At 44.4% G+C, this 13,897-nt stretch overlaps 1 protein-coding gene across 1 annotated transcript in view; it reads left to right on the forward strand.

The window, feature by feature from the left end:
* Positions 1-13,897, forward strand: part of CACNA1E (calcium voltage-gated channel subunit alpha1 E) — a 287,767-nt gene that overhangs the window by 162,981 nt on the left and 110,889 nt on the right. Inside the window, exon 8 of the mRNA XM_063134500.1 lies at positions 6,971-7,086. Within this exon, the coding sequence (XP_062990570.1) occupies positions 6,971-7,086 (116 nt within the window). The remainder of the gene's footprint in view (positions 1-6,970; positions 7,087-13,897) is intronic.

Consider the following 13,897-nt stretch of genomic DNA (forward strand, 5'->3'; position numbering starts at 1 on the left):
GGATCGAATTTCCTCGGAGGAAAAAGCACTGGCAGTTTAAGGTTTATTTGCACGTTCAGATAGAAGGGATGGGTGTGAAGTCATAGCACTGCTAACCCGAAAGCAAAATCTACTTGGGTCTGGAAGTTTAGCAAGCTCTGAGCCTTCTAAGTTGTTCTGCTTGCCTAGATATAGGCCTGCTCTGGCTATCTTGGTCTAACTTTCCTTATATATCCCTTGTGCTTCGGAAATTAAGCAAGTATGAAGCGTTCCTTGCCTTAGTGAAAGAGCCACCTACATACTTGAATTGCTATCATCAGTCAGCTTCTCACTGAACAGCTTATGGCTGTAAGGAGAAGGTCAAGCCTCTCCATTATTCATAACAGAATAAGTCTGCCCACACTTCAGAAAGTCTGTAGGTTAGGTCCAGAAACATTGTCCTAGGCCCAACCCAGGTAAGAGCTCCAGAAGTATAGCATAGTGAATAGTATCAAAAACCACTGAAAGATCCAGGAGATGCACTCCCCACCCTCAATATTCCCCAGCATAAGTCAGGACTAAGGCTGTTTTAGTCTCATAACCAAGCCTGAAAACATCTAAAGCCGTAGCTAGACCTAAGGTTTATCCCTGGATCGTCCAGGGGTCAAACCTGTTCATCTAGGTGACACACAGGGGATCCAGTGCTCAGGCAGGGGCGAACCCTGGATGATCCCAGGATAAACCTTAGGTCTAGCTGTGGCCTAAGTCTTCTCCAATCTGGGGGGGGGGGGGCTGATGTTATGGACTTCAACTCCCATCAGCCCTAACCAGTATGATCAATGGACAGGAAAGCTGGGAATTGTAGTCCAAAACATCTCCAGGGCACCAAGTTGGGAGAGGCTGATCTAACTCCATCTAAGTTCATCCATTCATATTATTTACATACCATCTGATAACAAAGTGATCTCAGGGCAGGTTAAAAACAGTAATGAATACAATAAAAATCCAAAGCTGCATAGAGAGGCCACCACCCTATCCAATATCTTGACAAGAATGACAAATTTGACACAGGGTGGTGATTATTCATAATTATAAGCTCTAAACTTGGTTGCTTCAGTAGAGGTGCTACTACTGCTTCTATTGAAACAGTGGGAACTGCACATCCCTCAAAGCAACATTGATTACCTCTGTGATCCTTATATCTAGACTTGCCCTGACTGATTTTACAAGCCATGAGCAAAGATCCAGACGAGTGGTGGGTCTCAAACCTCCCCACGGCTTGTCCACATGCTCAGGTTGCACAAGCTGAAAAGTATCCACAACATAGGGTGACCAACTGTCAGGATTTCCCCGGATTTGTCCTGGTTTTTGTTCTTTCCATGGTGTCAGGGGGGATTTTCTATAATTTTCAATAATGTCCTGGAATGACACACCTTCCCCTTTAAGGCTGCCATTAGCATGGCAGGAGGGAATGACATGCTTTCTTGAGGCACATCATTCCCCCACCCCGAGCTCCAATTGAGGTCTTAAAGGGGAAAGTGGGTCATTCGTGGACATTATAGAAAAGGCCCCAATTGGAGTGGATGGTGGTGGTGCAGAATGAAATCCTTTCCCCTCCTCCACTCCAATCAGGTTCTTTAAGGTGGCGGGGAATAACGTACTTTCTGCAGGACTCAGAAAGCTGCTTCCTCACACACACACTAGGTGTCCTCTTTTTTGGTTTCCCAAATATGGTCACCCTACCACAACAGCATGATTAGATGGTTCACTAGCACTGCCCATCTTTGACTGTGTCATAATAGTGGCATCCAGATTAGCGTGGCAACTTTATTTGCAAAATATCTTGCAAATAGATCATAGTGGGCCTTCAAGGGAATACGATGATCCTGTGGAGGAAAGCAAAAAAGGATTATATTAAACTAGTTGAGCTATGCACTTATGGGCTGAATCCCAGACAATGTGATTGAAGCATGCAAGGCCAGAACCAAGCTTTAGTGGTCCCTCAGCAGAATGGCGCCAATGTTTCCCATGGCAGCACTTGGCTCCCATCCCATTGCAGTGCTGCTCCCATCCAGGTGGTAGGGGGTGAGTGGCAGCTTCAGTGCTGCCAGGGCCAACACCCACAGTGCTGTGGTGGGTGGGAAGTGGAGGTGAGCTCCTGGGATGGGAGGGTCAAGCTCTGGAGATACAGGTTCTAGATAGGATGCTCTAGGGCTCCCTACATAGAGGCCTGGGCATCCTGTCCAACAGGCTTTGGTCCTCTTTGGGCTTTGGCTTAGGCCTGGTCATAATGCTGAAGACCAGGTTGGTCCCCAGCTCCTCTGCTCTGGGGACGCTGGTTTGATGAGTCTGGCCAACTCCTCCTTATCTGGCTCTGAGCCTGAACCCAGACTGCTGCTCCGAGCAGAGGCTCCCAACAATTTGACTAACTGGGAAGCATTTGTTTGCCCTAAATGACACATCAATAAACAGCCAACTCTGATTCACTAAATAGAAAAAAAATGTCTTCCTGTTCACTACGTGATCCTCAGTTGGCTGAGATCATCCTTGTGATTAATTCCAGAGGAAGAGGCAGTAAATAGGAAGAAAAAATGGCACCAAAGAAGGAGGAGCAGCAGGAACAAATTCAAATTTGTGACCATTCTCGCACATTCAAGAATTATTCTGTTCTCAAATGGAAATGAGAGACAATTCAGCATAGTCAAACTCCTAATTAAATTTGTTTCATACTTGTTTATTTCTTTTCATGGATAGTTAGAAAAATGGCAGGTTAAAAATAGAAAATCCCTGTAATTCCCTATATCTGTTTCTGAATGGGCCAACCTGCCTCCATTACTAAGGGTCAAGTTTGTAGGAAGCTATCATTTTTTTCAGTCCAGACATTGGTTGTATATTGGCTAGGATAAGCTCTTTCTTGCTATCGCCTTATGTCCTATATCAGGGAACCATTCCTAAATCAGGTTTTGCTCTCACCCCCACATCAGTTTCACAGCCACATTTCCTATCGATACATGGGGCTCCATCACACCAGTGATTTATTGCACACTCCCCATGCCTGGTGTGCAGTTTTGCAGCCCGATACCCACTTTCCTGAAGTGAGTTCAGTAATGAGAAGCTACTTCCTAGGAAAAAGCAGTGCAAGACCAGGATTGCCCCATTTCGATTTCTAGGGAGGGCAAGGTGTCCAACTACCACCAACCAATGAGTTATAGGGGGAGGTACAAAGGAGAGCTGAGAGTGCATCTCAACAGAACAACAGAGATATGCTGGTGCACAAGAGAGGAGAGGTGTAAAGATGAATGAAACGTAAAAGGGCAAAGGTGTAAGTGCTCAGGCTTTCATGCGCTATGGAAACAAAGGCAGATAATTCGAGGGCAAACCAGGGCAAACAGGTAGGTGTGATGCAGCCCAAGGTCTTCAGTTCAGATTCCACCCTGTCTCTTCTGCTGGTATGACGGAGAAATTTTATTTTGATTTCAGACTCAAAACTACTGCTGGCTGCTATGGTTTTTCTGTAACTAAGTGAAATATAACAGATCTGCCTGTTACATCATCTAGAGCAAGTATATGAAGCTAGAACCTTTTTGCTCTTTTCATTTCCTTGACTTCAATTCTGTGTTGGTTAATAAACCCAACTTCTTGGCAAAATAAACCTGATCTGCGTGGATTCTAACCGAACTTATTGCTCTCCCCATGTTAAATGCTGTTCTCCCTTGGGCTAAGCTACTGAGAAAGTGTTTTCTAGCCCTTGCCCTTTAGAGAGTGGTTAAAGACAGGAAGGTGGTGGAGTTTCATTCGATACTCAATTAAACCTCACCCCCTTAATATAAAAGAACCCTACTGCTCCTTTTCTTTTTATAAATTTAGCCCCAGAGGTAAAACTAGAACAACTAATCCATCTAATATGATTTAACAAGTGTACTCACTACCACCACCACCGCTGGTATCAGGTAAGGAAAAGTATAAAGATCTCCAAAGCACACTAGAAGCATCCCACAGATAGATAGAATCATAGAACCATAGAACAGCAGAGTTGGAAGGGGCCTCCAAGGCCATCGAGTCCAACCCCCTGCTCAGTGCAGGAATCCACCCTAAAGCATCCCTGACAGAAGGTTGTCCAGCTGCCTCTTGAAGGCCTCTAGTGTGGGAGAGGCCACGACCTCCCTAGGTAACTGATTCCATTGTCGTACTACTCTAACAGTCAGGAAGTTTTTCCTGATGTCCAGCCGGAAATCCACTGGATTTGTGTGCAATAGTTTAGGGAACCCTTCAAATGGGAGATGGGACTAATGGAAGAGTCCTGTCCATCTGTTCCATTAGTCTTCAGAACTAGTTACCTTCTCAAAAGGAAAAAGAAAGTGTGCACCCAGATTGATAGGAGAGCCAGGCTTGCATTGAAGAAGAGTGTTCAGTTCCTATAACTCTTTTTCTCTACAGTCATAAGCGGACTGAAGAAGTAAGTGCTGAGAGCTCTTCATTTATCGCTAGAAGTTATAATCACTCCCACACTTTTAATGATGACATCAGAAGTGCGACAGGGTTTCTGAATTACAAATTGACTCAGAAAAATCAAGCTGTTTTTCCAGTCTTTGGGGGGGAAAGAGCTCGCTTTACTGAGTCCAATCCTAGTCTGAGTGCAGAGTTGGTTTATCCATCACTACAACCAACAGCACGTACCTTTTCTTTATGAATCGGTTACTGTGATAGGACTGCCTAATTTTTGGAGGTCCCTTACATCTTTTTGTGCAGCGCAATGGTAACAATATCATGATTCCTAAACCCTACTCGGGACACTTCAAGGTGCGCTCCTAAGGTGGCTTACACATACCGAAAAATGTAATGTGTGAATGATACAAGCATGATTTTTGGTAACATGTATGTTACAGGTAAACAAATCAGAATGCCATACTTGATTGAAGTGGATTATCAAATGTCCATTTCAAGGCAAACCCTGATTTGCTGCCACATAATGCATGGAGAGGCCATTTAATGATTTTAAACAGATTTTTAAACAAGTATTACACTTGCACCCTGCCTTTACGCAGGACTCCTTGTGATCTCCCATCCCAGAAACTGACCATATCCATGCCTTCTTAGCATCAGTAGTGCTTCAGCACCAGGGGCCCAAATGTGGGGCTGCTTGTCTTTGTGAAGCGGGCGTGCTATTCTTTTGCTGAGGCAGGTCTGTGGAAACTCTGGTTTCTGTTTGAGGTCATCAGAGTGGTACCAGAACTGTGCAAGGAAAGAGAGAGGAAACATCTTTGTTTGTGTCATCAGTGTTTCATTCTCCATCTTGCTTCTGTACTGGAGTGTCGGTTTTGCAGATGTGACAGGGAAGAAGGCCGAGTGTGGTGTGGGCTCCACAGAGCTTCTTCCTTGTGGGGATTGTGGTTGTCGAGGGATCCTGGAGTATTACCAGGGGGACCTTGATTATGCTCCCTCTCCTGCCTTCCTTTCAGCCCACCCTACCACATCTTCGGCAGATCCTGTGACTATGCAGCAAGGCTGCAGCAAAATACATTTCCTTTGAATAATGCATCCACGCCCCCACCCCATCAGCAGCATTTCAGTGTGTGTGTGTGTGTGTGTGTGTGTGTGAGAGAGAGAGAGAGAGAGAGAGAGAGAGAGAGAGAGAGAGAGAGAGAGAGAATATATATATTGCTTGCTGAAAGTCCGTGCGCAGACAATGAGTGGAATGATAAGCATGTATTGGAGAGGCAGGGGAGAGTTTTGGTTTAGGCAGGAGGGAGGCATTAACCCGGCCCTCTGAATTATGCACAAGGTCTGCCTTTATCCGTTGTGTGCTGCCCCATCCCCTGAATTGTAAACCAAGTCTTTCAGCTTCCAAGTGTGGCTTTCAAAAGCCGCCTACTCTTTCCCCTCCCTTTGCCAAGGTTGCCTGCAAGAACGGCTTCCACCCTCCCACTTGTGCAATCCACCCCGTTTAAAGTTGTCCTCAGAAAGCTACGGTCAGCAAATGTTGCTGGGGTGGGGTGGGGTGGGGGAAGTGATGAGTTAAGGGAAACATCCTCCCAGCCAAGAGAATAATATAAGGATGAGATGAAAGGGGGAGGCATAATCGGTTTCATACTTCTCCTCTGTTTCCGACTTGCAAACTCAGTCTGCAGATAACTGAGGATGCACAATGCAGTTGCCACGGGGGCAGTGGGGGTGGGGGGAAGAAAGTCAAGCAGTAAAGACCTTCAGCAACCTACACCCCAAAACCAGAGGACATATGCACTACCTATTGCTGGGATGTTGAGGGGCTTTGTTCAGCATTCAGCAAATCATTCCTTGGCATGATCTGCTGAACAGTGATGTGTGGGAGTGGTGGGCTGCATCTTAGGGGAAATTGAAAGTCCGCTGCGCACTTCCCCTGAACCCAGTTTACACTCACACGTACATAACTCTTTGGAGAGGGGAGCAAAGGTCAGTTAGTTTCTTCCCCTGATGCATTGATGCATAGAGGTTAGAGAGGTTATTATTATTATTATTATTATTATTATTATTATTATTATTTATTTATTTATTTATTTATTTATTTATTTATTTATATAGCACCATCAGTGTACATGGTGCTGTACAGAGCAAAACAGTAAATAGCAAGACCCTGCCGCATAGGCTTACAATCTTAGTGTCAGATCAGGATTGGGGAAATCGAGGTTTAAAGCTCATTGGTTACCCTGGGCCAGTCACAATCTCTCTACCTAACCTACCTTATTAGGTTGTTGTGATGACAAAAAGGGAAAGGAAACCATGTGTGTCATCTTGAGCTTCTTGGAGGAAATGTGGGATATAAATATAATAAGAAATACATCCAGATCCCCAGTAACCACTCTCAGCTGACCCTGAACTCCTCTCCCCAAAATCACCATACAGGTGATTTTCTCTCATGTGCTAACTCAACCTTTTCCCTTCTGCACCACGACTGTGTCACAGTAAGGCCCACTGCTGTAGCACTACAAGCTGGAGTGCAGGAAATCCTTCTCTAATTGGGTCTTGGCCTTTACAGGGAATTTGCCAAAGAGAGAGAGCGAGTGGAAAATCGCCGGGCCTTCATGAAACTGAGGAGACAGCAGCAGATCGAGCGGGAGCTGAACGGCTACCGGGCCTGGATAGATAAAGCAGGTAAAATGGGCCTGGGCATCTTCAAGACCAACATAGTATGTGGAGCTACTGCGGTGCCACTTCAGAGCAACAAGAAAATGTAAAGACATCAAGAGCTGCCAAAGATGGGACATCTCTTTTGTGCTCTATTCGTGTGCCATTGTAGTGCAGAGTTCACACACACTACAACTTCTAGCGCAAGCAGCAACAACAGAGAAACCTACCTTTTATGGAGACCATGTGGTATTTTTTGCAAATAGCACATTCTAATAATTTGAAGCTTGGCATTCAAATCAAAATATGAAATTCAGAGTCCCATCCTACCATTGATGGTCTCTTTTAGGAATGCTAGGGGGCTGTCTATACGATGGCATCTTGGCCCCAAATGCCCCCACTTGTGCTCCTGCAAGGTTGTCTCCACTGCAAGGAGCAAGCATGGAGTTTGCAACATAGGAAAAAGAGGAGCCACTGCCGCCCTGTGTGCGCCATTCCATGCTCTGCTGCAGCACCGCACGAGTGCCGCTCCCCCCTGTCTGCACATCCCTCCCCCACCCCCGTTTTTTCCCCACCTGGAGCTTTCCACGATGCCATTTGTTTCTCCCCAGGCCGGAGGATGCGCGGAGGCATTCCAGCAGCCTTTCAGGTCGCTGGCCCACCCCCTCCCACCCCTGTCCGGGCAGATGGCGACCAATCAGGGGTTGCCATCTGCCTGGCCATGCCTCTGCTGCAAGTCTGCAGCAAGGCAGCAGACAGAGATGCACCATCGTCACCTTGCCCCACAGAAAAAAGTTGGGTTGAAGTTCCCGACTGTTTCATTTCAGAATATCGGAGGGAAAGCCCTGGGATGGCACCGCAGTGGGGTGTCTATATGTGCGGAGTCACCCCACATATAGACACCCCCTGTGTCACAATGGTGCAGTAATATCATAAACGACCCCAGCTGATAGAATTATCCCTTGCATGCAACTCTCAGAGACACAGGAGTCTTTCCAGGGTCTAGATCTGGCAAGACTATGCTCACAGCTACTTGGCCCTAAGCATTTTCTTCAGGCCTCAGAGCCTTCCATCTGCGGGAGCTTCCAAATGAGGTTTTTATTGTGCAAGTGTACTGCTTTCTTCATGGATTGATCAGGGGGTCCAGAGAATGTTGTCTTCAATTGGGACCCCTCTTGTGTATTCCCAACGTCTTTCATCTTACCAGACAAAAATCTTTAAGGAAGAACAGACAGCATTGCTGCGCAATGCCTTTCGATTGTTAGCAACAGGAGCCCTCTGTCTGGAAGCACCCTGACACTCCCTCAGGTTTCTGCATCTTAGTCCACTGCCTTCTCTGTCCCTTCCCTTTAGCCACCTTGTCACTGGATTATCTGCCCCTTAAGTTACCCCATGCCTGTGTGACATAAGAACATAAGAAGAGCCGTGTTCGATCAGGGCAATTAATCTTTCTCACATAAAGTTCTACTTGGAATATTTTGACACAACTTTTGTGTCTGAGCAGTTGGAATATTTGTGGACATTCCATTACATCACACTAGTTTACAATTATTCAATTAGTGACATCCGTCACCAGCATCACATCAAAAAAATTTTTTATAGAAAACCTTCATAAACTAGGCCTGCCAAAATACATTCACACCAACATCCAGAAAGCAGTCATACTTAAAACATGTTCAATTGTCAGGAAATTTCTGAATCAGTAGAAGACAGCATGACTTGGCAAAGCCTATCATGTTCATCTAGGAAAACCACCACGAGAAAGAAAAGAGAGAATAATAACAATAATAATAATAACAACAACAACAACAACAACAACAATAATAATAATAATATATCAGCAATTGTTACAAAATATACGCCATGCCAATTATATCAAAGCAAAATGGAAAGGAAGGTCTATGGGTCAAAATGCATTATTACAAAAATTAATTACTATCTTCTAGCACCAGCTAGAGACCCACTTCTTCCTTTTCACTACAGAGCAAGTAGGCACAAATAACTCAAACAAGTGAGCCAAACTACATACCACAGAGGATGGCTAAAAACAACTATCTGTGTTGGGAAAGAATTTCCTTCATGACTCAAAATTCCTGATCCTATGTATGATGACCCAGAAAAGTTTTAGAAAATCTTGCTCATATTGGCATAGAGTTGAGATATTTTGCTGGACAGAATTTTCATCGGTAGAACTTCAATGGAAATACATTGATGGAAGACTTGCCAGTGAGATACTGCGGCAAGACAGTTGTAAAGTTCCATCCTCTCTTCAAAGACCCTGGAGTGATGTCATGCAGCCCAGGCCATGCGTATTTACTCAGAATGAAGTCCCACAGAGTTCAATGAGATTTACTCCAAGGGATCCAACTATATGTACATAGGGTTGTTGCCACTTATTCTTGCCACTCACCCTCAGTTTCTGTTTGCCAAAGAATATTAATGACTCCCATTCCAGACAGAAGATTCCTGTTACGTGAGGCTAAAAGTGCAAAAGGATGAGTTGGCAGAGGGTAACATTTCAATAGGACAGTTGGGCTGCAATCCGATTACACTTCCCTGGGAGTAAGCCTCACTGAACATAGGTGGGACTTACTTCTGAGGAAACATACACAGGATGGTACTGTTAAACATTTGAATCAACAGGACATAAAGCTGCTTATTTTCAACAGTATTGTGCCTGCAGTATTTAATGGGAAGTAAAAGTTTTAAATTCCTCTACACTTCCAGTTAGGAACTAAACTCCTTTTTGCAAGTGTTTTCCCTTTCCTTCTGGTCCCCAAAACAGGTGTGCCCCTTACTCACAAATTTTCTAATGCTTGGGCAACAAAACCAATCTACCTTCCCTAATGAGCCAAACAAAGTTATGTCTAGTTATTTTAGAAGATACAGAGCCCAAAATCTTGACTGAACTTTGGTTACAGCCCACAAAATTCCAAAAGTGGTTGCTTTATTTCTCGCTCCGCTGCCCCCTCCCTTGGCCCAGGGCTATTTCCTACCATATTCCTTGCTCCTTTTTTGCTAAGCCCAAGACAGGTGGGCCAGCCCAGTCTCAAAATGCATCAGGCGTCAGCCTCCCCTTCCTCCTCCCCCACCCAAGAAGCACCCACTCACTCACCCCTCCCCTGATAGGAAGCCCTTACAACGAGGTAGGGAGAGGCGAGTGTGCGTGCATGCAGACCCAAGCAGCGACAGCCCTGTTTCCTCAGGCCTATGAAGTTAAGGTCATGGTACCTCTACTTTTACTATAGCTGTGGCTGAAAACTGTGGCAGCCATAAAGGGCCATTCCTCTTTATGGCCACTGTAGTTTGTCGCCATAGATATAGGGAAAATTGAGAGCTGCAATGACCATAATTTCATAGGCCATTTGGTTGGGGAGGACGGAAAAAATCCTGATTTTTCTTCAAATTTCCCACCACACACACACCCCGTCCTAGATTTGTTAGCAAAAATGCTAACAAGTCCTGTTTTTTCCTGTCATTTGGTCACTCTAACCCACCCTGCAGTGCGGGTAATATGTAAACAACGGACACATTTGCAGCATGCACAGTGGCATGAGGAGAAGGTACGATGGGTTATTTTATCCCCGTGATCGTGAGAACCCAGTTAGTGTAATGACTCCTCACCCATGTTCAGTCACATTCCATTCATTTCTCAAGTATCCCTTGCCGTTTTTTAGCTTATTTAAAAAGTTTTGTTGGTTTGGGTTGTTGGCAAGGTGCTACCCTGCTGCACACCTCTTGCGTAGGAGTGTACACCTGGCATTTTTTTTTTAAGTTGCTCAAATATGCGATGCCATTTTTCTAATATATATATATATCTTGCTTTGGATTGAAAATGTTTGGAATTTACATAGAATCTTCACAGTGCGCTTTTAAAAATATACACTAACAAAATTCTCCTCCTTCCGCCATGACAGAATTTATGTAGAAAAGTAGTCATGCCTTTGCTGTGTGATGTCATTTGTATTGCTCTCAGCTAAAACAAGGTTGGGGCTAGAGGGCCTGGGGCGGAGGGAACAGTTATTTTAACCCAGATTTGTGAAATTTACCCAGTAATGCAAAGAGTGTTCATTTTGTGAAATGTCCCCTCTCTGACTGTTTTCTCTCTCTAAATAATTTCACTGATTGGTTTTTCAGCACATTAACTTGGTAAAAAGCCGCATTGAAGTCAAGGGAGTTTCTCAATTAATACTTTTATTTATTTTCCACAAAAAACAGACACATAAGGAAGGTACAAAAAACAAACAAAAAGGAAACACTACAAACTATACAAACTACTACACCACACATACATCTAGTAAAATAAACACAATACAAAAGGCTATATTTCATTTAAAGTGATCTTCATGTCAGACGGCAAACACCCGTTGTTTCTACACCAGGTACAAATTTCATAACAAGCTAATGTATATAGATCAAAGGCAAAGGTACAGATTATATATAAAACCCACAAACAAATAAATTATCTTTTTGCTGTTCCTGTAATATACTCAATAAAAGGTTTCCAGTCCAATACATATGAGGCTATTGTTCTTTCATGTACGAAGTCAAGGGAGTTTCTCATTAGACAATTGCACTGCTAATCTCTGATTCCTCCCACAACCACATGGAACACCTTTAAAACATTTGGGTCTGTTTTTGTATAAAGTATCTTTGGGATTTTTGCAAGACATTCTTATAAAAATAAAAGGAAGAAATCAAAATTTTAAAAATATTTTTCCTATTTGTTCAAGTTTAATAATAGGGTTGCATGGAACAGCACGCTGTGACCTCATTTTTTGGAGAGATATTTAATACTGCACCTCTTGAATAAAATAAAACAAATTACCAGAGGAAAGATCCACCCGCATTGAACAAGTGTGTTTTTCTATAGATAATTCATTCAACTGCTATCCCTGGTGATTTTTATTTAATTAATTTTTATGAGAGCAATTGCTTCCCCTGACATTATTTTAATGACAGCAGCCATTTTGGATTTTCCAAAATTCAAAAACAGAACAATGCTTTCTGGGAAAACAAAATGGCGGTTTCTCCAAGTTTCTCTTCCCACCACACACACACACACACAAACAAGTTGCCTCACCCCAAATTATAGTTTGATCAAAATAGGCCATGTTGAGTTAGGTGAAGCAGTTGAGAAATGGTCCTTGTCCATTTTGTAGAGTCCTAGGTGGGAGGCACATTTTTAGCGATCATTTGGAAAGCGCCTTAATCTGCCCATTCTTTTACTTCGTTGAGAGCTGTCAGTCTTGCCTCGGTTTCAATCAAACTCTTCATGATTTCCACAGTGATCCTTTTCAGCCTTGTTTCCTATTTCCTATGATGAACTGGGATGCCAGAGCTTGAAGTTCAGACTTGTAATGCGCCCTGCCGTTGAGTTACGGTACCATGCACTCTGCCATTGTGCTATGTTGAAACAGGAGGTTCCTCAGTCTGTGAATTCTCTGTATGCCACCAAGATTTTAAATATCCTTGATAGGATCTCATACCACCTCAACTGAGGCAAGGTCACTGCAGATGTGGGAAATCAATGGGAAAAGGTACTAGTTACTTCACTAAACATTATTTCCCCAACTGGCCATTAATTTCTAATAGGGGCCACATTTTGAACCGAGCACAGACAAGGACTCTGGAGCCCACCCCGGACTCTCTTCCACACAAGCCAAGATGCAGGGAAAGGGCTCTGACTTGCTCTCTCACAATGTAAGCCAAGCCGTAGCTGCAAACTTACCCTCTCAGGGCCAAACTGTGAATTGACTCAAAGGGGAAACCTGGGGCCAAAGACCTGGGTAGTCCCCATATCTTTTCTCCTGCAGGGAGAAAACACCTTCGAGGGGGTGATTTTGAACACATCAATTCTGAGAGGCGCAATCATTGAGCAGTTCTTCCCTCCAAGCGCCATGCCGTTTTGAAGCCTCCCATGACTGCTTTTCTGTTAAGAAGAAACACGTTAGGAGCCTGTTTGCATGTTTTCCACAGAAATGGAAATCAAGTGCTCTGCCTCTGCTAGTGGCAGCTAATTCCCAAATCAATGACCCGCTTTGGGCCTGGGAAATGAGCAGGTTCTCTTCTTTGCCAATGCAGCAGCACCCAAGGCGCTATATGTGTGGAAATCCAGCCCAGCTTTCTGCTGTGATTGACATCCATTTTGTTTTATGGTTGTTTTTATGACTGTATTGTTGTTTTTATGGCTGCATTGATTTAATTCATTGTTCATTGTTGTTGTTTATATTTTATTTTGTAAGGGAGCATTCCTATGGCCCCCACCCAGGCTGCGTTTGGACAACAGTTTAGGCAACGGAGGAGGGAATAGGCAATGCACAGTACCTTATTTCAGAGCTTCTCCCCACACAACATGTTGCCCCTCCCCGTGTCGTGCAGCTGAAAGTCCTGGTGTCCTTCTTGGTGGCTGGTGGTCCTCCCTCCCTCCTCTCTCAGTCCTTCCACCCCTATCCCATCATGCATTGTGAGTTCTGCCAGCTGTAGAGGAGCGGCTGGGTGTTTTCGGCCGCTCCAGCCAGAGAACTCTATGACCTTCCAGAATAGTGCACTCGATGGGGGAGATTACACAACAGAGCTGGCCACACGACATGTTAATCAACGGGTCTCCGGATAAGCGATGGAGCAACCCATTGTTTTTCCCCATTGTTTAATTCCAGAAAATAACATACTGTGAGTGGTGTGCCTGTTGTGTGTCCCCTCCCCCCGGATGACACAATAATCAACACAATGGATGATTGCCTCTTTAGCGCCACCCAGTTGATTACTGTAGTGTCCAAACCCAGCCACAGAGTCTGGGGAGCCGTAGGATATTTCAGATTGCTGGATCCAAGGTCAG

This window comes from Elgaria multicarinata, chromosome 1 (genome assembly GCF_023053635.1).
Source record: "Elgaria multicarinata webbii isolate HBS135686 ecotype San Diego chromosome 1, rElgMul1.1.pri, whole genome shotgun sequence".
Classification (NCBI taxonomy): Eukaryota; Metazoa; Chordata; class Lepidosauria; order Squamata; family Anguidae; genus Elgaria; species Elgaria multicarinata.